The 25,813-nt window shown below is 46.8% G+C and overlaps 1 protein-coding gene across 1 annotated transcript in view; it reads right to left on the bottom strand.

Moving 5' to 3' along the window:
- LOC138638925 (fibrinogen-like protein 1) overlaps positions 1 to 25,813 on the bottom strand; it is a 103,109-nt gene that overhangs the window by 70,048 nt on the left and 7,248 nt on the right. The window contains exons 2-3 of the mRNA XM_069728712.1: positions 22,367 to 22,460; positions 21,846 to 22,028 (exon numbers count right to left, since the gene is read on the bottom strand). Of these exons, the coding sequence (XP_069584813.1) occupies positions 21,846 to 22,028; positions 22,367 to 22,460 (277 nt within the window). The remainder of the gene's footprint in view (positions 1 to 21,845; positions 22,029 to 22,366; positions 22,461 to 25,813) is intronic.

Raw genomic sequence — 25,813 nt, 5'->3', positions numbered from 1 at the left:
GTCTTTTCCCTGGTCGCAAATAAATCTATTTGTGGAACTCCCCATAACTCGATTATCTTCCTGAATATATGAACATTGAGAGTCCATTCTCCTTGGCAAAGACTGTGGCGACTGAGGAAGTCTGCTTTTGAGTTTTCTACTCCTTTCATATGAAGAGCCATGAGTGACAAGAGGTTTTCTTCTGCTAGATTGAAGATATTGGTTGCTGAAGACAGTTTCTGATCGCGTTCCGCCTTGACGATTTAAAATATACGATGACTGTCATATTGTCCGATAGGATTCTTACATGAGATCCTCAGAGCTGGGAAAGAAAACAATTCAAAGCACAATTAACTGCGTTCAGTTCTTTCCTATCGGAGGACTGCTGTAACTCTACCGAGTTCCAGTGGCCTTGCGCTATATCCTGACCTAAATGGGCCCCCCACCCATGTGGGCTTGCATCAGTGGTAATTATTTTGGTAGGTTTTATCGTCCATGGAACCCTTCTGGATAAATGATCTTTATCTAACCACGACAAAGAATCAAGTACCTCTTTAGAAAGGATAATTTTGGTATTTAAATGTCCCTGATTTGATGCCCCTGGTATTGCGCAAATAGGATCTCATGCTATAAGGTCAAAGTGTGATATTGGGCCCATTGTACCGCAGGGATGCAGGTGAGTGAACCTAAGAGAGACATGGCATCTCTTAGTGACATCTGAGGGCTAGACCTCGCCATACCAACTTCTGAGATTATAGTTAATTTCTTGGATTGTGGTAAGAAACATCTCTGACTTAAAGAGTCCAAGTGTAGCCCCAGGAAGGATTGAAGGGTTTCTGGATGAAGTTTAGATTTCTCGAAGATTACAATCCATCCTAACGCCTGTAAAGATGAAATGGTATTAGCCAAGCCCTCTTTACATTGTGAGGCAGAGTTTCCAATTATTAAAAAATCATCCAGGTAGGGCACAATTAACCCCTTCCCGACCCATGACGCCACGTAGGCGTCATGAAAGTCGGTGCCATTCCGACCCATGACGCCTATGCGGCGTCATGGAAAGATCGCGTCCCTGCAGATCGGGTGAAAGGGTTAACTCCCATTTCACCCGATCTGCAGGGACAGGGGGAGTGGTAGTTTAGCCCAGGGGGGGTGGCTTCACCCCCTCGTGGCTACGATCGCTCTGATTGGCTGTTGAAAGTGAAACTGCCAATCAGACCGATTTGTAATATTTCACCTATTATAACGGGTGAAATATTACAATCCAGCCATGGCCGATGCTGAAATATCATCGGCCATGGCTGGAAATAGTAGTGTGCCCCCACCCCACCCATCGCCCCCCCAGCCCTCCGATCTGGCCGGTACACTGCTCCGGCTCCCCTCCGTCCAGTGCTCCGCTCCCCCCCGTGCTCTTGTCCGCTCCCCCCGTGCTCCAATCACCCCCCCGTGCTCCAATCACCCCCCCCTGCGCTCCGATCCACCCCCCCCCCGGTGCTCCGTTCCAGCCCCCCCGTGCTCCGTTCCAGCCCCCCCGTGCTCCGTTCCACGCCCCCCCGTGCTCCGATCCCCCCCCCGTGGTCCCCCCCGACCCCATCATACTTACCGATCCAGCCGGGGTCCCGTCCGTCTTCTCCCTGGGCGCCGCCATCTTCCAAAATGGCGGGCGCATGCGCAGTGCGCCCGCCGAATCTGCCGGCCGGCAGATTCGTTCCAAAGTGCATTTTGATCACTGAGATAAATTATATCTCAGTGATCAAAATAAAAAAAATAATAAATGACCCCCCCCTTTGTCACCCCCATAGGTAGGGACAATAAAAAAATAAAGAAATTTTTTTTTTCCACTAATGTTAGAATAGGGTTAGGGGTAGGGTTAGGGGTAGGGTTAGGGTGAAGGTTAGGGCTAGGGCTAGGGGTAGGGTTTCGGTATGTGCACACGTATTCTGGTCCTCTGCGGATTTTTCCGCTGCGGATTTGATAAATCCGCAGTGCTAAACCGCTGCGGATTTACCGCGGTTTTTCTGCGCATTTCACTGCGGTTTTACAACTGCGATTTTCTATTTGAGCAGTTGTAAAACCGCTGCGGAATCCGCACAAAGAAGTGACATGCTGCGGAATGTAAACCGCTGCGTTTCCGTGCAGTTTTTCCGCAGCATGGGCACAGCGATTTTTGTTTCCCGTAGGTTTACATTGAACTGTAAACTCATGGGAAACTGCTGCGGATCCGCAGCGTTTTCCACAGCGTGTGCACATACCTTTAGAATTAGGCTATGTGCACACGGTGCGGATTTGGCTGCGGATCCGCAGCAGTGTTCAATCAGGTTTACAGTACCATGTAAACATATGAAAAACCAAATCCGCTGTGCCCATGGTGCGGAAAATACCGCGCGGAAACGCTGCATTGTATTTTCCGCAGCATGTCAATTCTTTGTGCGGATTCCGCAGCGTTTTACACCTGTTCCTCAATAGGAATCCGCAGGTGAAATCCGCACAAAAAACACTGGAAATCCGTGAAAAATCCGCAGGTAAAACGCAGTGCCTTTTACCCGTGGATTTTTCAAAAATGGTGCGAAAATATCTCACACGAATCCGCAACGTGGGCAAATAGCCTTAGGGTTAGGGTTGGAATTAGGGTTGTGTTGGGGTTAGGGTTGTGGTTAGGGGTGTGTTGCGGTTAGGGTTGTGTTTAGGGTTATGGCTACAGTTGGGATTAGGGTTAGGGGTGTGTTGGGGTTAGTGTTGGAGGTAGAATTGAGGGGTTACCACTGTTTAGGCACATCAGGGGTCTCCAAACGCAACATGGCGCCACCATTGATTCCAGCCAATCTCGTATTCAAAAAGTCAAATGGTGCTCCCTCACTTCCGAGCCCTGACGTGTGCCCAAACAGTGGTTTACCCCCACATATGGGGTACCAGCATACTCAGGACAAACTGCGCAACAATTACTGGGGTCCAATTTCTCCTGTTACCCTTGTGAATCAAAAAAAATGCTTGCTAAAACATAATTTGAGGAAAGAAAAATTATTTTTTATTTTCACGGCTCTGCGTTGTAAACGTCTGTGAAGCACTTGGGGGTTCAAAGTGCTCACCACATATCTAGATAAGTTCCTTGGGGGGTCTAGTTTCTAAAATGGGGTCACTTGTGGGGGGTTTCTAGTGTTTAGGCACACCAGGGGCTCTGCAAACGCAACGTGACACCCGCAGACCATTCCATCAAAGTCTGCATTTCAAAACGTCACTACTTCAATTCCAAGCCCCGGCATGTGCCCAAACAGTAGTTTACCCCCACATATGGGGTATCACCGTACTCAGGAGAAACTGGACAACAACTTTTGGGGTCAAATTTCTACTGTTACGCTTGGGAAAATAAAAAATTGCAGGCTAAAAGATCATTTTTGAGAAAATAATTTTTTATTTTTTTTTCATGGCTCGGCGTTATAAACTTCTGTGAAGCACTTGGGGGTTCAAAGTCCTCGCCACACATCTAGATTAGTTCCTTTGGGGGTCTAGTTTCCAAAATGGTGTCATTTCTGGGGGATCTCCAATGTTTAGGCACACAGGGGCTCTCCAAACGCGACATGGTGTCCGCTAATGATTGGAGCTAATTTTCCATTTAAAAAGCCAAATGGCGTGCCATCCCTTCCGAGCCCTGCGCCCAAACAGTGGTTTACCCCCACATATGAGGTATCAACGTACTCGGGAGAAATTGCCCAACAAATTTTATGATCCATTTTACCCTACTGCCCATGTGAAAATGAAAAAATTGAGGCGAAAATAATTTTTTTGTGAAAAAAAAGTACTTTTTCATTTTTACAGATCAATTTGTGAAGCACCTGAGGGTTGAAAGTGCTCACTAGGCATTTAAATAAGTTCCTTGGGGGGTCTAGTTTCCAAAATGGGGTCACTTGTGGGGGAGCGCCAATGTTTAGGCACACAGGAGCTCTCCAAACGCGACATGGTGTCCGCTAACGATGGAAATAATTTTTCATTCAAAAAGTCAAATGGCGCTCCTTCCCTTCCGAGCCTTACCATGTGCCCAAACAGTGGTTTACCCCCACATATGAGGTATCAGCGTACTCAGGACAAATTGGACAACAACTTTCATGGTTCAGTTTCTCCTTTTACCATTGGGAAAATAAAAAAATTGTTGCTAAAAGATAATTTTTGTGACTAAAAAGTTAAATGTTCATTTTTTCCTTCCATGTTGCTTCTGCTGCTGTGAAGCACCTGAAGGGTTAATAAACTTCTTGAATGTGGTTTTGAGTACCTTGAGGGGTGCAGTTTTTAGAATGGTGTCACTTTTGGGTATTTTCAGCCATATAGACCCCTCAAACTGACTTCAAATGTGAGGTGGTCCCTAAAAAAAATGGTTTTGTAAATTTCGTTGTAAAAATGACAAATCGCTGGTCAAATTTTAACCCTTATAACTTCCTAACAAAAAAAATTTTGTTTCCAAAATTGTGCTGATGTAAAGTAAACATGTGGGAAATGTTATTTATTAACTATTTTGTGTCACATATCTCTGGTTTAACAGAATAAAAATTCAAAATGTGAAAATTGCGAAATTTTCAAAATTTTCGCCAAATTTCCGTTTTTATCACAAATAAACGCAGAATTTATTGGCCTAAATTTACCACTAACATGAAGCCCAATATGTCACGAAAAAACAATCTCAGAACCGCTAGGATCCGTTGAAGCGTTCCTGAGTTATTACCTCATAAAGGGACACTGGTCAGAATTGCAAAAAACGGCAAGGTCTTTAAGGTCAAAATAGGCTGGGTCATGAAGGGGTTAATGTATCTTGTTGCCGTAGATAGGCCATCACCTCGAGCATAACCTTCGTGAAAACACGAGGAGCCATTGAAAGGCCGAATGGCATTGCTGTAAACTGGAAGTGACGGATTCGGTCCCCCCAGTCGACTGCCACACGGAGATATTGTTGATGTTTTGGATGGATAGGTAGATAGTACGCATCCTTCTTTTATTCCCTAGATGTTTCATGGCGGGATAAACTTGTTTTATAGTTGACCTGATTGTGTTATGATCTGGTGGCCTAGGAGCAGCATGAGACGTACTCTGGAGAAGGTGGTACCTGTACTGACCGCAGACCCTGAACTTAGCATTGCATCGCAACTAGAAGTAGCCGTGGGATGTACCTAACACTCCCTAGACACCTCGACACAGCCTAAGGACTAACTTCCCCTAAAGATAGAAACGGGAAACCTATCTTGCCTCAGAGAAAATCCCCAAAGGATAGACAGCCCCCCACAAATATTGACTGTGAGAGGAGAGGGAAATGACATACACAGACTGAAATCAGGATTTAGCAAAGGAGGCCTTTCTAGCTAAAAAGAAAGAATAGGACAGAAAACTATGCTGTCAGTATTAAAACACTAGAAAATATCCACCACAGAAAATACAAATCTCCACATCTGACTAAAGACATGGAGGGTATATCTGCATCTCCAGAGATACAGCTTGGCAGCAAAAAATCCTAACACAGACAAAGCTGGACAAGACAAAACGTGAAAATGCACAGAACTATAAGGCCCACAGCATGTGGACAGCAAAAACAAAGCCAGAACTTATCTTTGTTGAAAAGAACAGCAAACAAGAGAGACCAGACAGGGATGTGAATCCTCCAAAAACAATGGACAACTGGCACTGACTAAAGGATCAAGCAAGACTAAATAGCCCAGTACAAATTGCAGTAAGTGGACACCTGATAAATGCTGCGATCCAAAAACAGCAGCACTACCACTCAACCACCGGAGGGAGCCCAAGAGCAGAATTCACAACATGATTGATTCCATTTTAAAGGTGTGATCAGATAAAGAATTTAATTTTTTGAGATTTATTATGGTACGGAAGGAACCATCAGGTTTTGGAATCAGAAATAAAGGGGAATAAAAACCTCTTCCTTCCTGATTCTTTGGTATTTCTATGAGCACATTTTTGGCCAATAGACTAGATATTTCTAACTGGAGCGCCTTTTGCTGTTCCAGTGCTCTCAGGGATATAATAAAAGTATTTTGTGGGATTTGAAAAAAAAATTCTAATTTTAGACCTGTTTTAAATCAGGTCTAATCCACCGATTTGATGTTACATGTTCCCACTTATGGTGAAAAAATTTTAATCTTCCACCTACTGGAATATCATTACTGACGGTATCTACGTTTGTTGGATTCGGAGCCACTAAAGGCATCTTTTTGCTTGTTTCCTTTGTATCCCAGCGGTCCTTTTTTGGCTCAAACGGCTTCCTTCTGTTAAAAGGCCGTCTTCTAAACGCCCTCCTATAAGAAGGAAGAAATTGTTTAGGAAAACCCTTCCTTCTTTCTCCTGCTTTGTTGAGTAGGTCATTCAAAACTTTGCCAAACAGGGACTCACCCTGGCACGGGATTGTACAAAGTCTCGATTTGGACTGTGCATCCCCTTTCCATCCTTTAAGCCAGAGGGCCCGACAAGCCGCATTTACTAGACCGGCTAATCTGGCTGCTAACCGGAGAGAATCCACAGATGCATCAGCCAGGAATGCTGCAGCACTTCTAATTAACGGAACTGCTTGAAGGATATTTTCCCCCGTTATTTTGCTTTTAAATTTGCTGCTCCAGCTGATCTACCCACACTAAAAGGGATCTCGCTGTGCATGTGCCTGAAATGGCAGGCTTAAAGGCTCCCTTATTTGTTTCCCACGATTTTTTTTAAGTAAAGTCTCAGTTTTACGGTCTAGTGGGTCTAACACACCTGCATCTTCTACAGGAAGAGACGTTTGTTTAGAGGTGGATGCCATCGCTGCATACACTTTTGGGATTTTAGACCATACCTCTAGCTCTTCATCACTAAAAGGATAACGTCTTTTGGAAGAAGATGGGAGAAAGCCTTTCCCTTGTTTACCCCATTTTTACCAGATCTTTAAATAGCTGAAACCACTGGGAAAGCTCTACGTTTTTTTCTGGCCCAGACCAGCAAACATAATATCTTGTGCTGACCTGGCTTCCTTAGTGTCTGGGCAACCCATAGTATTCCTGCAAGAGAAAAAAGTAAAGGAAAACCCTGATGTAACTAAGTAAAAAAGCAAAAGTGCATTTAAATAACAGTTTAGTAATACTGTTTTTTTTTTTGTTTTTTTTAAATAAAAAAATAGCACAAAAGCCATCCCACATCAGGGTTTTTGTTTACTTTTTTCTCTTGTAGGTTTTAATGTTTTGTGGCCAATGTGAACATGCGTTTACCCTCTGCATGTGTACCAACTTAAGTTAAGCTCAATTTTGTGTTTTTTTCCCCCCATAGTATTCCTGACAGACTTTACCAGGTTATCAACGCTATATATTGGAAAGAACGCTCGGCCCTCAGAGGAGCTAGACGAGGATGCTGCGGTATCAGAGGATCGGATTAGGCCTTCTTCTGATTCTGAGCTGGAAACAGGGGAAGGGCTTCTGCCCATCTTTTTCTTTAAGCTTTTGGACCCCAAAGATTGGATTTCCTGCCTAATTAAGGCTCTGATATTGGTAGTTGTTACCGCAGACCCTTCCTGTACGGTCTGATTAATGCAGCTAGGACACAACCTTTTTTGGATATGCATCAGGAAGGGGCTGTAAGCACAGGGCACATTCCATATGTTTTAATTTACTGGATCTTTTAGCCTAAGAGGGAGAGTATAAGGCTAGGTTCACATTGCGTTAGTGGGTATCTGCTAAAGGAATCCGTTACATAGTGCCACTAACGCAATGTAATGGATCCGTTAGCGCACCCATGTATGTAAGGCATCCCTAACGCATGCCATTTTTGGCATGCGTTAGCGATGTTCTGTTATTTTGTGACGGACCTCGAACGCTGTCTGCAGCGTTTTTGGGTCCGTTCTCGCTAGCGCAGATCTGGCATCTGCGCTAGCTAAATTAGATCATTTTTGGACATTGCGTTAACGCAGTCTGTTTAGCGCATACGCTAAACAGACTGCACTAACGCAATGTGAACCTAGCCTAAGAAGGAAGGGGCCAGCTTATAGGTAGAGGACTTTAACACTCACCCAGTGAAGCAATGACTGTACCGGTTTAGAAGGTGGGGACGCTGTGCAGCCTCTGGGTAATGTCCTCTACCCTTTGTCTTCATTTGGGTGGCAGATCTTTTGTTTGAGGGTTTAGTGCTGCTGTCCTCCATTTGGACGTCTGCTTCAGCGCCAAGCTCCACCGCTGGTGGGTGCACTTCATGCGCGGGGGACGACATTACGAGCACACCCGCTCTTAGCCCCGACGCCTTTTTAAATCTGCGGCATTCCCCGCCGACTGCAAACCGGAAGTACTATGACTACTTCCGGGTCGGCGCGACAGAACACTTACCGCGGCCATATTGCCAGCGCCGCTCCATAGCGGTGTAGTACCGCTGCCCTGCATCAAGCGTGCCTCATCCTTTGGCCGGGCTCTGCTGCCCAGAACCCTATACAGACGAGGGGGGAAGCTGCATGCAGTGGCTCCACCGATGCTGCTTCTGGTGCTGCTCTCCTGGTGTTCCCGCAGACACCACCCAGGCCGATGCAAAGCCCAGGATCCACAACGCTGCTGCTGTAGGTATACCTGGGGATCCTAAAGAAACAGGAAACCAACTGAGGAGCAGAGGGGGACCGCCCTTTTTATCTCTGTAGGTTTCCTGTTCCTATGGACGGGTCCCTCTCTCAATGTGGGTGCTGTCATGGCAAGGGGTAAAAATACGGACCAACAGTGTGACTTGCGTAATACGCAAGAGTTCAGCAGGTGACAGGAAATGTGCCAAGCCCTCAATCAGGAAGCGTAGACCTGCAAATTAGCTGAAAAATCCAGACAGACATCCCGGAAGTCTGCCACACGCCTCCAGGGAGTCTCCTGCATCATGGCCAATATTATTGTGGAAATGCTGCTGGTCCTGGTGCAAGAGAGGCCAGAAATTTGGGATCAGAGAGATGCCCATTACTCCAACCGGGCCAGAAAAGAGGCGGCATAGAGGAGCATATGTGTGATCCTTTTCCCAGAATATGAGCAGCGGCCATGTGAGGTCGAGAGGCAAATAAGCAACTACACTCCTGTTTCTCTATGAATAATATTGCAAACTGCATTACCTACATGAATTTGGGCCTTTTGATATTTTTATTAACATTAATGGTGCTATATCAATAAATGAGATTAATTACATGGTGCTGGACATGAGAAAGGGGTTACGTACAGAGTTTTATAGATGTCGTTTACATGAACAAAATTTACAATGACATACTGCTACAGAGGGGAGAAGACCCTGTCCTTCTATGTATTTTCTGTTATATCGTATTGTGCTGTTTGTGTTTACAATATTTACGTTTGCGCCTGCAAAAAAAAGAAAATTTATTATGACCAACTCTCCTTTTTAGATCCCAGTATGGATCTGAGACAGTAAGTAAAAAATTACACATGATTTATAGGAGGAAAAAATTTTTAATTTTTCATTACTTATTCTCATACTTTACAAACAGAACATAGTCAAACTTCAGTGAGAGGGAGACAGGCTCAGACTCTGAGGCCCTGATAGATCCGGTTGGGGGAAGGAGAAGCAAGGCCTTATTTTCAACCTCATGGAGGGAAACACACAACCCTTATAGCCAATACACAACTGGCCAATATGAGCAAGGGCATCATTTTGCGCAAGGGACAGAGATCATACACACAGGATGATGGACAATTGGTACAACAAAGGCCACCTGATCAGGACCCGATGTTTACCCTGGTTACCAGCGTAAAAAACAAACACTACATACTTACATACCGGTGTCTGTCCCCCGGCGCTGTGCTTTCCGGTGACGTCACCGCTGTGCTTTACGGCTGGCCGGCACTCACAGCCAGTGCAGGAAAGCACAGCGCCGGAGGACAGACACCGAAATGTGAGTATGTAGTGTTTGGTGTTTTTTTTACGTTTACGCTGGTAACCAGGGTAAACATCGGGTTACTAAGCGCGGCCCTGCACTTAGTAACCCGATGTTTACCCTGGTTACCAGTGAAGACATTGCTGAATCGGCGTCACACACGCCGATTCAGCGATGTCTGCGGAGGTCCAGCGACGAAATAAAGTTCTGGACTTTCTGCTCCGACCAACGATGGCACAGCAGGATCCAGATCGCTGCTGCCTGTCAAACTGAACGATATCACTAGCTAAGACGCTGCAACGTCACGGATCGCTAGCGATGTTGTTCAGTGTGACGGTACCTTTAGTTGCATGTAAGGGGAAAGCCTGGATAACGCCTGGATGTCGCCTATCCTACAAGCTGACGTTAGGGCCACCAGGAAGGCTACTTTAAGAGACAGGTTTTTAATAGAAGCCAAAGAAATTGGCTCAAATGGAGCTTCTGTCATGGCCGTGAGGACTAAGTTTAAGTCCCATGGCATGACCCTATTCTTCACCATTGGCCTGGACTTTTTTGCCGCCTTAATGAATCTACTGATCCAATAATTTTCAGAAATGTTGCAGCCAGAGAGGGCCCCTAAGGCTGACATCTGTACTTTGAGTATTTGGGGATAACCCCATATCCAACCCCTTTTGCAAAACTCCAATATCTGGTCTATTGGTGTTGATTGACCAGCTACTACCCCCGAGTTTTGAAGAAATCTTTTCAAGATCCTGACATAAATTTTGGTGGTGATTATTTTCCTGCTTTTGAGCAGCGTGTTAATCAGGCCCGGCCAGAAACCTCTATCTCTTAACAGCAACCGCTCAAAATCCACGCCGTCAGATGAAGGCCAACTGCCCGAGGATGGTAGACTGGGCCCTGGAATATGAGATCTGGAATGTCTGGTAAGACCCATGGGTCGGATATTGACATGGTCCTGAGGCATGAAAACCACATCCTTCTGGGCCACAAGGGGGCAATTACTATAACTCTGGCTTTGTCCTTCCTGATTTTCCTCACCAGAGGAAGTAGAGACAGGGGAGGAAAGATGTAAGCTAGCCTGAAGTTCCAGTCTATGAGGGGTGCGTCTACTGACAGGATTTTCTCTGGGGTTCAGAGCAGAACTGTGTCACTTTTCTGTTTTCTTTTGTGGCAAAAAGATCTACCTCTGGTTGACCCCACCTTTCCACAATGAGGTTGAAGTTAGCGTCGTTTAGTGACCATTCTCCCTGCCTCAAGGTGTTGCAGCTTAAGAAATCCGCCGTAGTGTTTTCTATTCCTCTTATGTGAAGAGCTGTCAACAAGAGAAAGTGCTGCTCTGCTAGCTGGAATAGACAATCTGCCACGTTCATCAGGGATTTGGAACGGGTTCCGCCTTGATGATTGATATATACCACGGAGACCCGATTGTCAGAGAACATCTGCACGTAGTGGCCCTGCAGACAGACAGTTTTTTTTTTTTCTTTTAACTGCCTGCTCCACCACCATTAACTCCTTCAAATTAGAGGACATTTCCGTTTGAAGCTGGTCCCAAAGTCCCTGGGATTATAATCTCACCCATGTGAGCCCCCCAACCAGAAGGGCTATCGTCTGGTGATTATACTGGTCACTAGAGTTGAGCGACCTTGACCTTTTTAGAGTCGAGCCGGGTTTTGCGAAACCCGACTATGTCCAAAGTCGGGTCGAGTGAAATCGGCCGATTATGACGTAAAGTCGGGATCGACCGAAACACGAAACCCAATGCAAGTCAATGGGGCAGCATAGTCGGCAGTGAGTGGGGGCCAGGAAAACACCTAGAGTGGCCATTTTAATGTCAAAACCATCCATTCTTCTTAATGAAGCTTGTCAAGCGTAATTTACCTTATAATAATTGGAAGGCATTTGAAATTGGGGGTCATTTGGCTAAAGTTGTGGGGGGTAGGGCTGGTTCAAGTAATTAGTGGGCCCAGGAAATCTGGAACACGTCACGGCAGTGGAGCAGGGAGAGGTAAGTATTTCAACTTTGCAAGTGCTGAGATCCTGAGCAAGCAGGGGGGGCCCACTCGTTGGCATTGGCACTGGCACAGGGCCCCTCAAAGTACAGCGGTGTGTTTGCACGGCGGGGGCGCCTCCCACCGGCAGCAACACTTTTGCGTACTATGAGAGGCCCTGTGCCAGTGACGTCGCCAACTAGTATTCCTCCCCCCACCTGATGAAGGAACCTGCACTTTCATCTGCACCTTCCTCTTTGTCCCCGTGTAAGGTGGTATGGTATGCGGGAAGAGCAACCTGACTTTCAGCAGGGTCACAATGTTGTTGTGTAGCGTGCACGGGGAATGTTGCGTTATGGGTCAATGTACCAGCAGACTCATCTATCACTGGCTGGGCAATGGGCACGATGAAGTGGAAACACAGATATAGGCCCAAAGAAGAAAGTGGGCTAAATGCAGTTCAAAATTGGTAACACAGGAATAACCAGGGGGCATTGCAGTGGAGGACAACTGGAATGAGAGGCTGACACAGAGAGTAGGGCCAAATCAGTAAGTAGTCGAAATGCAGTTCAAAATTGGCAACCGTAGTAAACAGGCGGCACAGCTTTGTTCAGTGGAGGAGAACAGCAAGGAGTGGCAGACACCGATAGTAGGCCCCAAACCAACTAGTACGCCAAATGCAGTTGTTCCATTTAACCACAATTTAATGAGAGCCTGAAGATAGAAGCTCAGGAAAGGCAACCTGGGGAACACCTTGGAGTGTAACACACCATCTCTCTCCACCCCATACCCATTTTGTATGGCCTAATGCAGTGTACTTTTCTACAACTACTAAACGAGAGTCGGAAGACCGAAGCAATGGCAAGGAAACCTGGGGAACACCTTAGAGTGTAACACACCCTCTCTCTACACCCCATACCCAATTTGAAGGCCTAATGCAGTGTAGTTTCCAAGAACTACTAAACGAGAGCCGGAAGATCGAAGCTCAGGAAAGGCAACCTGGGGAACACCTTGGAGTGTAACACACCCTCTCGCTACACCCCATACCCAATTTGAAGGCCTAATGCAGCGTAGTTTCCAACAACTACTAAACGAGAGCCGGAAGATCGAAGCTCAGGAAAGGCAACCTGGGGAACACCTTGGAGTGTAACAAACCCTCTCTCTACACCCCATACCCAATTTGTAGGCCTAATGCAGCGTAGTTTCCGACAACTACTAAACGAGAGCCGGAATATCGAAGCTCAGGAAAGGCAACCTGGGGAACACCTTGGAGTGTAACACACCCTCTCTCTACGCCCCATACCCAATTTGTAGGCCTAATGCAGCGTAGTTTCCGACAACTACTAAACGAGAGCCGGAATATCGAAGCTCAGGAAAGGCAACCTGGGGAACACCTTGGAGTGTAACACACCCTCTCTCTACACCCCATACCCAATTTGAAGGCCTAATGCAGTGTAGTTTCCAAGAACTACTAAACGAGAGCCGGAAGATCGAAGCTCAGGAAAGGCAACCTGGGGAACACCTTGGAGTGGAACACACCATCTCTCTACACCCCATACCCAATTTGAAGGCCTAATGCAGAGTAGTTTCCAAGAACTACTAAACGAGAGCCGGAAGATCGAAGCTCAGGAAAGGCAACCTGGGGAACACCTTGGAGTGTAACACAACGTCTCTCTACACGACGGAAGGGCTGATTCTTAGGAAGGAAGGCTGTTGGAAATAAGCATTGCGCGTCCGAGGGTGATTATATTCTTATTAGGTATATACTCACCCTCGGACGCGCCCTGCTTCTTTATTTGGAATGAATGTTTATTTGCAATGTGGTGTTGACTTTCTCTATTATTTTGGTAATTAATGATTTTATTATTTTCATTATTTTGCATCTTCTCGGCAATAATATAAAGAAGACGCGACAGGACAACACTCGGTGGATGCCATATGTGTGTTTTCAATTTAAAAAAACTTTCAGTTAACTACTTGCAGGAGAAAGTAATTGTAGCTGGTGGCCATTTTTAGTACTGTACCAGATTAGAGTTGTGTGTTTGTTTTTAATGTTAAAATGTCTGCATTTGATATCTCACCAGTATTTTCTTTTTTATAAGCAAAATACTTATTTTTATATTTTCTGATGTTGGTTCCAGGGGTACACGGCCAGCAGTGCCCTGGTCAGTGTAGTAGTAGTTGAAAGAATGGACCGCAGACAGGCATCGAAGGCCTAAAATAAAAACACATGGCTGTAGGCAATTTTAAATTGGTTCCAGGGGTACACGGACAGCAGTGGTGTGGTCAGTGGAGGCCTAGTGGAAGGAGTGACCGCAGACAGGCATCGAAGGCCTAAAATAATAACACATGGCTGTAGGCAATTTTAAATTGGTTCCAGGGGTACACGGGCAGCAGTGACCTGGTCAGTGTAGTAGTAGTTGAAAGAATGGACCGCAGACAGGCATCGAAGGCCTAAAATAAAAAAATTGGGCTGGCTGTAGGCAATTTTAAATTGGTTCCAGGGGTACACGGGCAGCAGTGACCTGGTCAGTGTAGTAGTAGTTGAAAGAATGGACCGCAGACAGGCTTAGAAGGCCTAACATAACAAACTTGGGCTGGCTGTAGGCACTTTTAAATTGGTTCCAGGGGTACACGGGCAGCAGTGGTCTGGTCAGTGGAAGTCTAGTGGAAGGAGTGACCGCAGACAGGCTTCCAAGGCCTAACATAACAAACTTGGGCTGGCTGTAGGCACTTTTAAATTGGTTCCAGGGGTACACGGGCAGCAGTGGTCTGGTCAGTGGAAGTCTAGTGGAAGGAGTGACTGCAGACAGGCTTCCAAGGCCTAACATAAACTTGGGCTGGCTGTAGGCACTTTAAATTGGTTCCAGGGGTACATGGGCAGCAGTGTATGGTCAGTGGAAGTCTAGTGGAAGGAGTGACGGCAGACAGTCTTCGAAGGCCTAACATAACAAAATTGGGCTGACTGTAGGCACTTTTAAATTGGTTCCAGGGTAACACGGCCAGCAGTGGCCTGGTCAGTGTAGTAGTTGTAGAAAGAAGGGACCGCAGACAGGCTTCGAAGGCCTAACATAACAAAAATGTCAAAACAATGGTATTGTCAGTGCCAGGCATTGAAGGATGTCAGCGGCTAGACTACACATTGGTGAAGCTGTGAGAGATAATTTTGCTAGTGGTAGAGCACTGTTTGAGCTGGGGGGGGGGAACTGTCTTGTGGCCGGCGGTACAGGCACAGGGCCCCTCATATTACAACGGTGTGTCTGACGTTGGGTGCGCACCACCACCGCCAGAGACACTTTATTGTACTATGAGGGACCCAGTGGCAGTGCCGTCGACCAAAAGCGGCCACACCCACCTCTTCAGACAAACAGCACTCTCAAGGGTCCAAGCGCAAAGTGGCGATAGCACGGCCCCGTGTGGGGAGTTTGGCCATTTCGTGAGGTGGAAACATGTCGTATGCTGGACAATCAGGTGAAGAAAATTACGAGATTGGAAAAGTCATTCAGAATAGTCCACAGGCAAGACCTTTTCATAGGAAAGCTAGGTGTCAGCCGGGCAGGGTGGGGCAAAAGATTTTGAAATCCAGTTGTGGTTCATTTTAATGAAGGTTAGATCATCTACATTTTGGGTAGCCAGACGAGTCCTTTTTTCTGTTAGTATTGAACCTGCAGCACTGAATACTCTTTCTGATAGGACACTAGCTGCCGGGCAAGCAAGCTCCTGCAATGCATATTCTGCCAATTCTGGCCAGGTGTCTAATTTGGATGCCCAGTAATCAAATGGGAATGACGGTTGAGGGAGAACGTCGATAAGGGATGAAAAATAGTTTGTAACCATACTGGACAAATGTTGTCTCCTGTCACTTTGAATTGATGCTGCAGTACCTGTCCTGTCTGCGGTCATAGAAAAATCACTCCACAACCTGGTCAGAAAACCCCTCTGTCCAACGCCACTTCTGATTTCTGCCCCTCTAACACCTCTGGTCTGCTGGCCCCTGGAGCTCGTGTGAGAACGATCACGGGCGCTGTGTGCAGGGAATGCCAGAAGCAAACGGTCAACAAGAGTTGATTGTTTTGTTGCTAATATTAGTTCCAAGTTCTCATGTGGCATAATATTTTGCAATTTGCCTTTATAGCGAGGATCAAGGAGGCAGGCCAACCAGTAATCGTCATCGTTCATCATTTTTGTAATGCGTGTGTCCCTTTTGAGGATACGCAAGGCATAATCCGCCATGTGGGCCAAAGTTCCCGTTGTCAAATCTGCGGTTGTGCTTGGTTGAGGGGCAGTTGCAGGCAAATCTACGTCACTTGTGTCCCTCAAAAAACCAGAACCCGGCCTTGCCACGCCACCAATTTCCCGTGCCCCCGGGAAAGCTTCCTCATTAAAAATATACTCATCCCCATCATCCTCCTCATCCTCCACCTCCTCTTCGCCCGGTACCTCGTCATGTACACTGCCCTGACCAGACAATCGCTGACTGTCATCAAGGCTTTCCTCTTCCTCTGGTGCAGACGCCTGATCCTTTATGTGCGTCAAACTTTGCATCAGCAGACGCATTAGGGGGATGCTCATGCTTATTATGGCGTTGTCTGCACTAACCAGCCGTGTGCATTCCTCAAAACACTGAAGGACTTGACACATGTCTTGAATCTTCGACCACTGCACACCTGACAACTCCATGTCTGCCATCCTACTGCCTGCCCGTGTATGTGTATCCTCCCACAAAAACATAACAGCCCGCCTCTGTTCGCACAGTCTCTGAAGCATGTGCAGTGTTGAGTTCCACCTTGTTGCAACGTCTATGATTAGGCGATGCTGGGGAAGGTTCAAAGAACGCTGATAGGTCTGCATACGGCTGGAGTGTACAGGCGAACGGCGGATATGTGCGCAAAGTCCACGCACTTTGAGGAGCAGGTCGGATAACCCCGGATAACTTTTCAGGAAGCACTGCACCACCAGGTTTAAGGTGTGAGCCAGGCAAGGAATGTGTTTCAGTTGGGAAAGGGAGATGGCAGCCATGAAATTCCTTCCGTTATCACTCACTACCTTGCCTGCCTCAAGATCTACAGTGCCCAGCCACGACTGCGTTTCTTGCTGCAAGAACTCGGACAGAACTTCCGCGGTGTGTCTATTGTCGCCCAAACACTTCATAGCCAATACAGCCTGCTGACGTATGCCAGTAGCTGCCCCATAATGGGAGACCTGGTGTGCAACAGTGGCAGGTGCGAATGGAGTGTTTGTGCGACTGCGGTCTGTGGACGAGCTCTTGCTTCTGCAGGAGGACGAGGAGGAGGAGGAGGAGGAGGGGGTGCGAACGGCTACAGACAACTGTTTACTAGACCGTGGGCTAGGCAGAACTGTCCCAAACTTGCTGTCCCCTGTGGACCCTGAATCCACCACATTTACCCAGTGTGCCGTGATGGACACGTAACGTCCCTGGCCATGCCTACTGGTCCATGCATCTGTTGTCAGGTGCACCTTTGTGCTCACAGATTGCCTGAGTGCATGGACGATGCGCTCTTTAACATGCTGGTGGAGGGCTGGGATGGCTTTTCTGGAAAAAAAGTGTCGACTGGGTAGCTCGTAGCGTGGTACAGCGTAGTCCATCAGGTCTTTGAAAGCTTCGCTTTCAACTAACCGGTAGGGCATCATCTCTAACGAGATTAGTCTAGCTATGTGGGCGTTCAAACCCTGTGTACGCGGATGCGAGGCTAAGTATTTCCTTTTTCTAACCATAGTCTCATGTAGGGTGAGCTGGACTGGAGAGCTGGAGATCGTGGAACTAGCGGGGGTGCCGGTGGACATGGCAGACTGAGAGACGGTGGGAGATGGTATTGTTGCCGCCGGTGCCCTAGATGCAGTGTTTCCTACTACGAAACTGGTGATTCCCTGACCCTGACTGCTTTGGCCTGGCAAAGATACCTGCACAGATACAGCAGGTGGTGCGCTAAATGGTGGTCCTACACTGCCGGAAGGGATGTTGCGTTGATGACTAGCTTCATTGGCCGAGGGTGCAACAACCTTAAGGGACGTTTGGTAGTTAGTCCAAGCTTTCAAATGCATGGTGGTTAAATGTCTATGCATGCAACTAGTATTGAGACTTTTCAGATTCTGACCTCTGCTTAAGGAAGTAGAACATTTTTGACAGATGACTTTGCGCTGATCAATTGGATGTTGTTTAAAAAAATGCCAGACTGCACTCTTTCTAGCATCGGATACCTTTTCAGGCATTGCAGACTGAGCTTTAACCGGATGGCCACGCTGTCCTCCACCAGGTTTTGGCTTTGCCACGCGTTTTGGGCAAGATACGGGCCCGGCAGATGGAACCTGTGGCGATGTTGATGCCTGCTGCGGCCCCTCCTCCTCCTCTGCTTCAGAACTGCTGCCGCCTGCACCCTGTTCCCCCAATGGCTGCCAATCGGGGTCAAGAACTGGGTCATCTAATAACTCTTCTTGTACCTCCTGCGCAACTTCGTCTGTGTCACCGTGTCGTTCGGTGGTATAGCGTTCGTGATGGGGCAACATAGTCTCATCAGGGTCTGATTCTTGATCAGCACCCTGCGAGGGCAATGTTGTGGTCTGAGTCAAAGGACCAGCATAGTAGTCTGGCTGTGGCTGTGCGTCAGTGCACTCCATGTCAGATTCAATTTGTAATGGGCATGGACTGTTAACTGCTTCACTTTCTAAGCCAGGGACGGTATGTGTAAAGAGCTCCATGGAGTAACCCGTTGTGTCGCCTGCTGCATTCTTCTCTGTTGTTGTTTTTGCTGAAGAGGACAAGGAAGTGACTTGTCCCTGACCGTGAACATCCACTAACGACGCGCTGCTTTTACTTTTACCAGTTTCACGAGATGAGGCAAAAGAGCTAGAGGCTGAGTCAGCAAGATAAGCCAAAACTTGCTCTTGCTGCTCCGGCTTTAAAAGCGGTTTTCCTAATCCCAGAAAAGGGAGCGTTCGAGGCCTTGTGTAGCCGGACGACGAACCTGGCTCCACAGCTCCAGACTTAGGTGCAATATTTTTTCCCCCACGACCACCTGATGCTCCACCACTACCACTACCCTCATTACCAGCTGACAATGAACGCCCCCGGCCACGACCTCTTCCACTAGACTTCCTCATTGTTTTAAAAACGTAACCAAACTAACGTTATTTGTTGCAGTCACACAACTTACACGGTGAGCTATAACTTCAGTATGATTTAGCTACCCCTTTACAGGTTGGTGAGACCACAGCGAAAATCAGGCCCAATGTTACACACTCTTTTTTTGGTGGCTGCAAATTAGAGAGATGCCCCACACGCAGGACTGTCACTGAAGCACAAATGTTAATATTAATGTCACACTATTATTTTTTTTTTATTTTTATTTTTTTCAGGAACACTTTAGAAACCCCCCAAAAAAAAAAAAAATAGATTTTTGCAGGGAGAATTTAGAAAACAAATGTAACAAACTATATGCTTTCTATGGGCCACTGAGTGAGAGATGACGCACACAGGAATCAGGAGTGGCACACAAGCCCAGAGGCCAATATTTTTCTACCAATGATTGATGGAGTTAATTTCTCTGGTAGATTTTGGAACCCAAATCAAGGAAAAAAAATGTAGGCTTTCTATGGACGAGCGAGAGCGAGAGCGAGAGCGAGAGCGAGAGCGAGACTTCAGGGAGACTTTAGAAATAAAAATAATTAAAAAAATATGATTTTATCAGGAAGAATTTAGAAACCAAATAAAATAAAATGATTTTTTCAGGGAGAATTTATAAAACAAATAAAACCAAAAATAGGCGTTCTATGGCCCACTGACTGAGAGATGACGCACACAGGAGTCAGGAGTGGCACACAAACCCAGAGGCCAATATTAATCTCCCACTGTTTTTTTGGTTGTTTTTTTTTTTTTTTTTTCAGGGAGACTTTAGAAATAAAAATAATAAAAAAAATATGATTTTATCAGGAAGAATTTAGAAACCAAATAAAATAAAATGATTTTTTCAGGGAGAATTTAGAAAACAAATAAAACCAAAAATATGCGTTCTATGGCCCACTGACAGAGAGAGAGAGAGATGGAACGCTTAGTACTGGCACACAAGCCCAAAGGGCAATATTAATCTCCCTTTTTTTTTCCAGGGAGAATTTCTGAAACCCAAAAAAAAAATAAAATAGGCTTTCTATGGCCCACTATTTGTGAGAGAGATGGGACGCTCAGGACTGGCACAGATGGCACGCTCAGGACTGGCACAGAAGCCCAGAGGCCAATATTAATCTCCCTTTTTTCAGGGAAAATTGATAAAACAAAAAAAAAATTAAATAGGCTTTCTATGGCCCACTATTTGTGAGAGAGATGGCACGCTCAGGGCTGGCTGGCACAGATGGCACGCTCAGGACTGGCACACAAGCCCAGAGGCCAATATTAATCTCCCTTTTTTTCTGGGAGAATTTATAAAACCAAAAAAATATTTAAATAGGCTTTCTATGGCCCACTATTTGTGAGAGAGATGGCACGCTCAGGACTGGCACAGATGGCACGCTCACAACTGGCACACAAGCCCAGAGGCCAATATTAATCTCCCTTTTTTTCAGGGAGAATTTATAAAACCAAAAAAAAAAATAAATAGGCTTTCTATGGCCCACTATTTGTGAGAGAGATGGCACACTCAGGACTGGCACACAAGCCCAAAGGCCAATATTAATCTCCCACTGTATTTTTATCAGGGAGAATTTATACACCCCACAAAAAAAAATACAGAAAAATGAAAAGGCTTTCTATGGCCCACTATGTGAGAGAGATGGCACACACAGGGATGGCACTCTAGCAGAAATGCCAAATTGCCAATCTTAATCTCCCACCAAAAAAAAAAAAAAAAAAAAAACAGGGAATGTCCTACAATTACTATCTCCCTGCCTGCAGTAATCTCAGCCAGGTATGGCAGGCAGCTACTATCTCCCTGCCTGCAGTAATCTCAGCCAGGTATGGCAGGCAGCAATAAGGAGTGGACTGATGCACAAATGAAATAAAAAGTGTGGACAAACAAAAAAGATAGCTGTGCAGAAAGGAAGGAACAAGAGGATTTGTGCTTTGAAAAAAGCAGTTGGTTTGCACAGCGGCGTACACACAGCAATGCAGCTATCAGGGAGCCTTCTAGGGCAGCCCAATGAGCTACAGCGCTGAGGGGAAAAAAAAAAAAAAAAAAAAAACTTCCACTGTCCCTGCACACCGAGGGTGGTGTTGGACAGTGCAAATCGCTGCAGCACAAGCGGTTTTGTGGTTAATGGACCCTGCCTAACGCTATCCCTGCTTCTGACAAAGCGGCAGCAACCTCTCCCTAAGCTCAGATCAGCAGCAGTAAGATGGCGGTCGGCGGGAACGCCTCTTTATAGCCCCTGTGACGTCGCAGACAGCAAGCCAATCACTGCAATGCCCTTCTCTAAGATGGTGGGGACCAGGACCTATGTCATCACGCTGCCCACACTCTGCGTTTACCTTCATTGGCTGAGAAATGGCGCTTTTCGCGTCATTGAAACGCGACTTTGGCGCGAAAGTCGCGTACCGCATGGCCGACCCCGCACAGGGGTCGGATCGGGTTTCATGAAACCCCGACTTAGCCAAAAGTCGGCGACTTTTGAAAATGTTCGACCCGTTTCGCTCAACCCTACTGGTCACGTTGTATTCCCATTGAACCCCCATGGATAGGTTCAGTCTAGCCACCATTCGAGGGATATAATAGTGTTTTGGGACAAGGTCAGCTGGCTCTAGGTGACCCCCCCAAATTTTTTTTGTTGTAATAACACCTCGCTCTGAAGTATCCTTGTATGATACTGGGCCCATCAGACCGCTGGAATGCAGGTAGAGAGCGCCTAACAGACATCGCTTTCCTAAGGGACATGGTGGGGTTTTTAGAGGCGTTAAGCACTTGAAGGTGCAGGAGATCTATTTTCTCGTGAGGCAAACGACATTCCTGATCCTAGGAATCCAAGGTCAGGCCTTAAAAAAAAAAAAAAAAAAAAAAAAAAAAAAATCACTGCACCTTCACCTGCAGCCGAGACTTTTTGACATTTAGTAACCATCCCAGACGCTCCACGGCAGACATTACTTTTTGTAGTTGTTCTAAACTGTGCTCCTCTGTTTTACCCACTATGAGGAGATCATCCAGGTATGGGATTATCAGAATGTCAGACTCATGTAGGTGGGCCATTACCTCAGCCATGACCTTAGTAAATACATGGGGGAGGGGGCGACCAGTATACCAAAGGGGAGAGCCCTATACTGGAAATGTCTGACCACCCCATCTAACCAGACCGCTACCCTCAGGAATCTTTGGTGTCCTGCATAAATTGGAATATGGTCATAGGCGTCCTTTAAATCCAACACCACCATAAAACAGTTTTTAAACAGTAGTTTTATTGCGGTATTAACAGTCTCCATTTTAAACGGTTGTATGGTCAAAAAATTGTTACGAGCCCTAAGGTTGATAATAGTTCTGAAGGAGCTGTCTGGTTTGCGAATCAGGAATAGAGGAGAGTAGAATCCTCTACCCCGTTCTCCTACCGGAACCTCTGATAGGACTTTCTTACTGCGCAGGTCATGAATTTCCGTTTCCAGGGCCATCTGTTCTGCTGCAGAGGACCTGAGCGGGGTAACCCTGAAGAAATTATGAGGGATAGAGGAGAACTCTAGCCGTAGACCCATAGCCATTATTATTTCCAAAATCCAATTGCTACTGGAAATTTTGGACCAGGCTGGGTAGAAGGCAGATAGTCTACCTCCCACCGGGGAGACTAGTCATTGGGGTGGCTTTTTGATCTCATGGGATGGCTCCTGACATCCTTCAACTCCAAACATGAATCCAGTACCTCTTTTCTATTTATTGTCCCATCTGCCCTGATCCATGGCTGGCCTTCTGCGAAAGAATCTTTTTCCTGTGAAGGGACGCCTGTAAAAAGTGGTCGGTAGACTGGGAAATTTTTCTCTAGTCACCGGCCTTCTCCAGTAGTTAGTCTAGAACCAGACCAAACAGGTATTCTCCTTCGCACTTGATAGAGCAAAGACTGGACCTGGCCTGAATGTCGCTGGGTCAACACATCAGCCATAGGGCCCTGCGTGCCGCATTCGATAACCCTGCAGCCCTAGCTGCCATCCTTGCAGAATCTGCGGATGCGTCTGCAAGAAAAGCAGCGGCATTCTGGATTGTCGGTAGGGATTTTAATATGGATTCCCTAGAGGCTCCATCTTCCAGATTAGACCCTAGTTGGTCCAGCCAGACCATCATTGATCTGGCTGCGCATGTCGCAGCTACTGCAGGTCTTACAGCACCAGTCAACATCTCCCAAGTCCGTTTAACAAATCTGCTTTCTTATCAAGAGGATCTTTTAAGGAAGCCATGTCATTGAAGGGAATAGAGGATTTCTTAAAAGCTTTAGCCACCGCTGCGTCTAATTTTGGTGCCTTATCCCACGTGTTCACCAAGGGGTCGTCAAAGGGATATCTCCGCTTAAAGGCCGGTGGGAGGGAGCCCTTTTTTTCTGGCTTTTTCCACTCTTGACACAATTTTGAACCCTGTCATTAAGTGGAAATGATTTGCGTTTTCTTGGGTCTAGACCGCCGAACATTAGGTCTTGCGCCCAAAGTTCTTGTTTCTCATCAGCCACCCCCATGGTGGATCTGACTGATTTAACCAGTCTGTATCTGGTCTAGCGGGAAACAATCGATTAGCATCCTCCTCTGAAGAGGATGCCGAGGAGACAGGCTTCCGAATCATATTCTTTCCTAGGGGCAGTAGACGAATCTGAAACAAGGATTTTAAGGAATCTTACTTCTCTGCTAATTTCTCTAAGGTCTGAAGTAAAATCAGGAGATTCTTCCGCCACCTATGGGAGCAGAAAAAAACCCCTATGTAATTTAACTAGTACTACAGCTATACTAATATATACATTTCCTTACTTCCTACCATCTGTCGCACACACGACTGACAGTCTTTTAGGGTAGGCGTCTGGCAAAGGGCAACCACAGTGCACACTCATTATTTGCTTTACCAGCGCACTTTTTCCCCTAAGAAAAAAAAAACATAGGAAAAGACTGCATCAGGGCACGTTCACGAAGATCTTACCCAGGCAGCAGCGGTAGGTACCGGATCTTTTGGGGAACGAACCGGATCCTTCAGTCTAGACGAAGTCTTGCGACTGGGCTGATCACTGCGTCCGCAGGTCTTCGGCTGGGGGTTAGCATGGGACCTTTCCGAGGCTTTGTCCTGCTCCAGCAGACCGACGGGAGCTTCTGGCTCATCCATTGCTGCAGATGGGCTCATTAGCAGCCTTCTGTGCGGATATGGATAGATTATATATATATATATATATATATATATATATATATATATATATATATATATATATATATATATATATATATATATATATAGCCCTTCCCTCGGATCCGGATTTTCAGCAGCTGTGTGGCCAACGGTCCCCTCCCCGTGTGGTCGCCAGTCCCCCTACAGCCCCCGGCCGCCCCCACAGCACAGCGGCGTCTGCAGCAGAAGCCAGCCGACTTCCGGTTTAGGCCCTGCCATGTCACTTCCGGTATCGGAAAGCGCGCACAAGGAAGCCTGGGCATGGCGCCACCAGACAACCCCGCCACCCAGCAGGATGACCGACGGGACGCAGGAGCCGCAGAGGCTCCAGGAAGACCGCACGGACCGGGGGGGGGGGGGGGATGGGGCTGTGGAATACTCACCTCCATTGCGGGCACTTGGAGATGGACATCCTCCGGACTCCGCTCCCCTGCTCACTGACGTGGAGCCCTACCCGGACCCACCGTGGCGCTTCCAGGGACCCGCACTGCCCGAGGTAGGAGACCCCCTCGCTACCTGAGTCGGACAGCCGGCCTGGGTATTTCAGATTAAATACGGATATATCTGTAGGGCATCCTGTGCTCCAGGAACAGGAAACCAACTGATGCATGTGAGAGGTGCCGCCCTTATGTATCTGTAGGTTTCCTGTTCCTGAAGGGCGGATCCCCTCTCTCCGTGGTGCTGTCATGGACGATCGATAAACACATAGTTAAGTATCTTGCCAGGGAGTAGCTCCCTGAGAAACAATTTGTAAAAATATCCCTAACTTTTATGCCAGAAAGGGGATGCTGCGGAGGAAGGACTTTTGTTGTAGGCCTACCCACATTGACCAACATGCCTTAAACACTGTCAGCTGAGGAGCACTCATGAATTCTTGTGAAGTTGTAGAACACCACAAGCTTTTATGACTTCATTTACCTCACTCAGCTGAATGGCAGACTGGAGAACACGCCATTTGGATGCCATAATGCCAAAGGCGCACTCCACCAGTAGCCGTGCCAGTGAAAGTCTGACATTAAAGACATGCCACCGGTGGTCAAGGTTGCGTTGGGGACAAGGCCTCGTGACATGCCTGGTCAATTGGATGGCCTCATCTGTCACAAGTACATATGGGACAGCTTCAGCATTGGAGCCTGGGAGTTGTCGTGGTGGTGGGAGGTCCAACAGGTTTTCACGTAGTCGCCGACCCATAATGGATGCATTGAAGACTCTAGAGTCTCCAGTTCGCCTATAGGCCCCAATATCTACAATTATAAATATGTAGTTACTGTCAACTACAGAGAAAAACTGCTTAGAATTATAGAATTGGGTGCCCAAGTTCGGCGGCTTACGCACCCTGATAGGTTTCTCATCCAGGGCTCCAATAAAGTGCGGAAATTGACAACAGTTAGAAAATCCATGGGCTATTTTCAGCCAATCCTCCATTTTGGGCTCCGGCATCACAAGTTCATGTAGTTTGTCCCATATTTGAACACATGTATTACACACAATGCCTGAAATAGTGGACCGCCCTATGATAAATTCAAGATGCAACAGCGAAACGTGCGTAGGGGTCCGGAGGCTCGGCTAGTCATCTGGCTGTGGAACTGTGTGTGGGACTCTATGCCAGGTAATATGAGGAGGATCTGATTACATGCACTTTACATCCT

The sequence above is a fragment of the Ranitomeya imitator genome, chromosome 1 (genome assembly GCF_032444005.1).
Source record: "Ranitomeya imitator isolate aRanImi1 chromosome 1, aRanImi1.pri, whole genome shotgun sequence".
Classification (NCBI taxonomy): Eukaryota; Metazoa; Chordata; class Amphibia; order Anura; family Dendrobatidae; genus Ranitomeya; species Ranitomeya imitator.
Note: the sequence above shows the minus strand (reverse complement) of the source record. Positions and strands in the feature narration are given on the sequence as shown.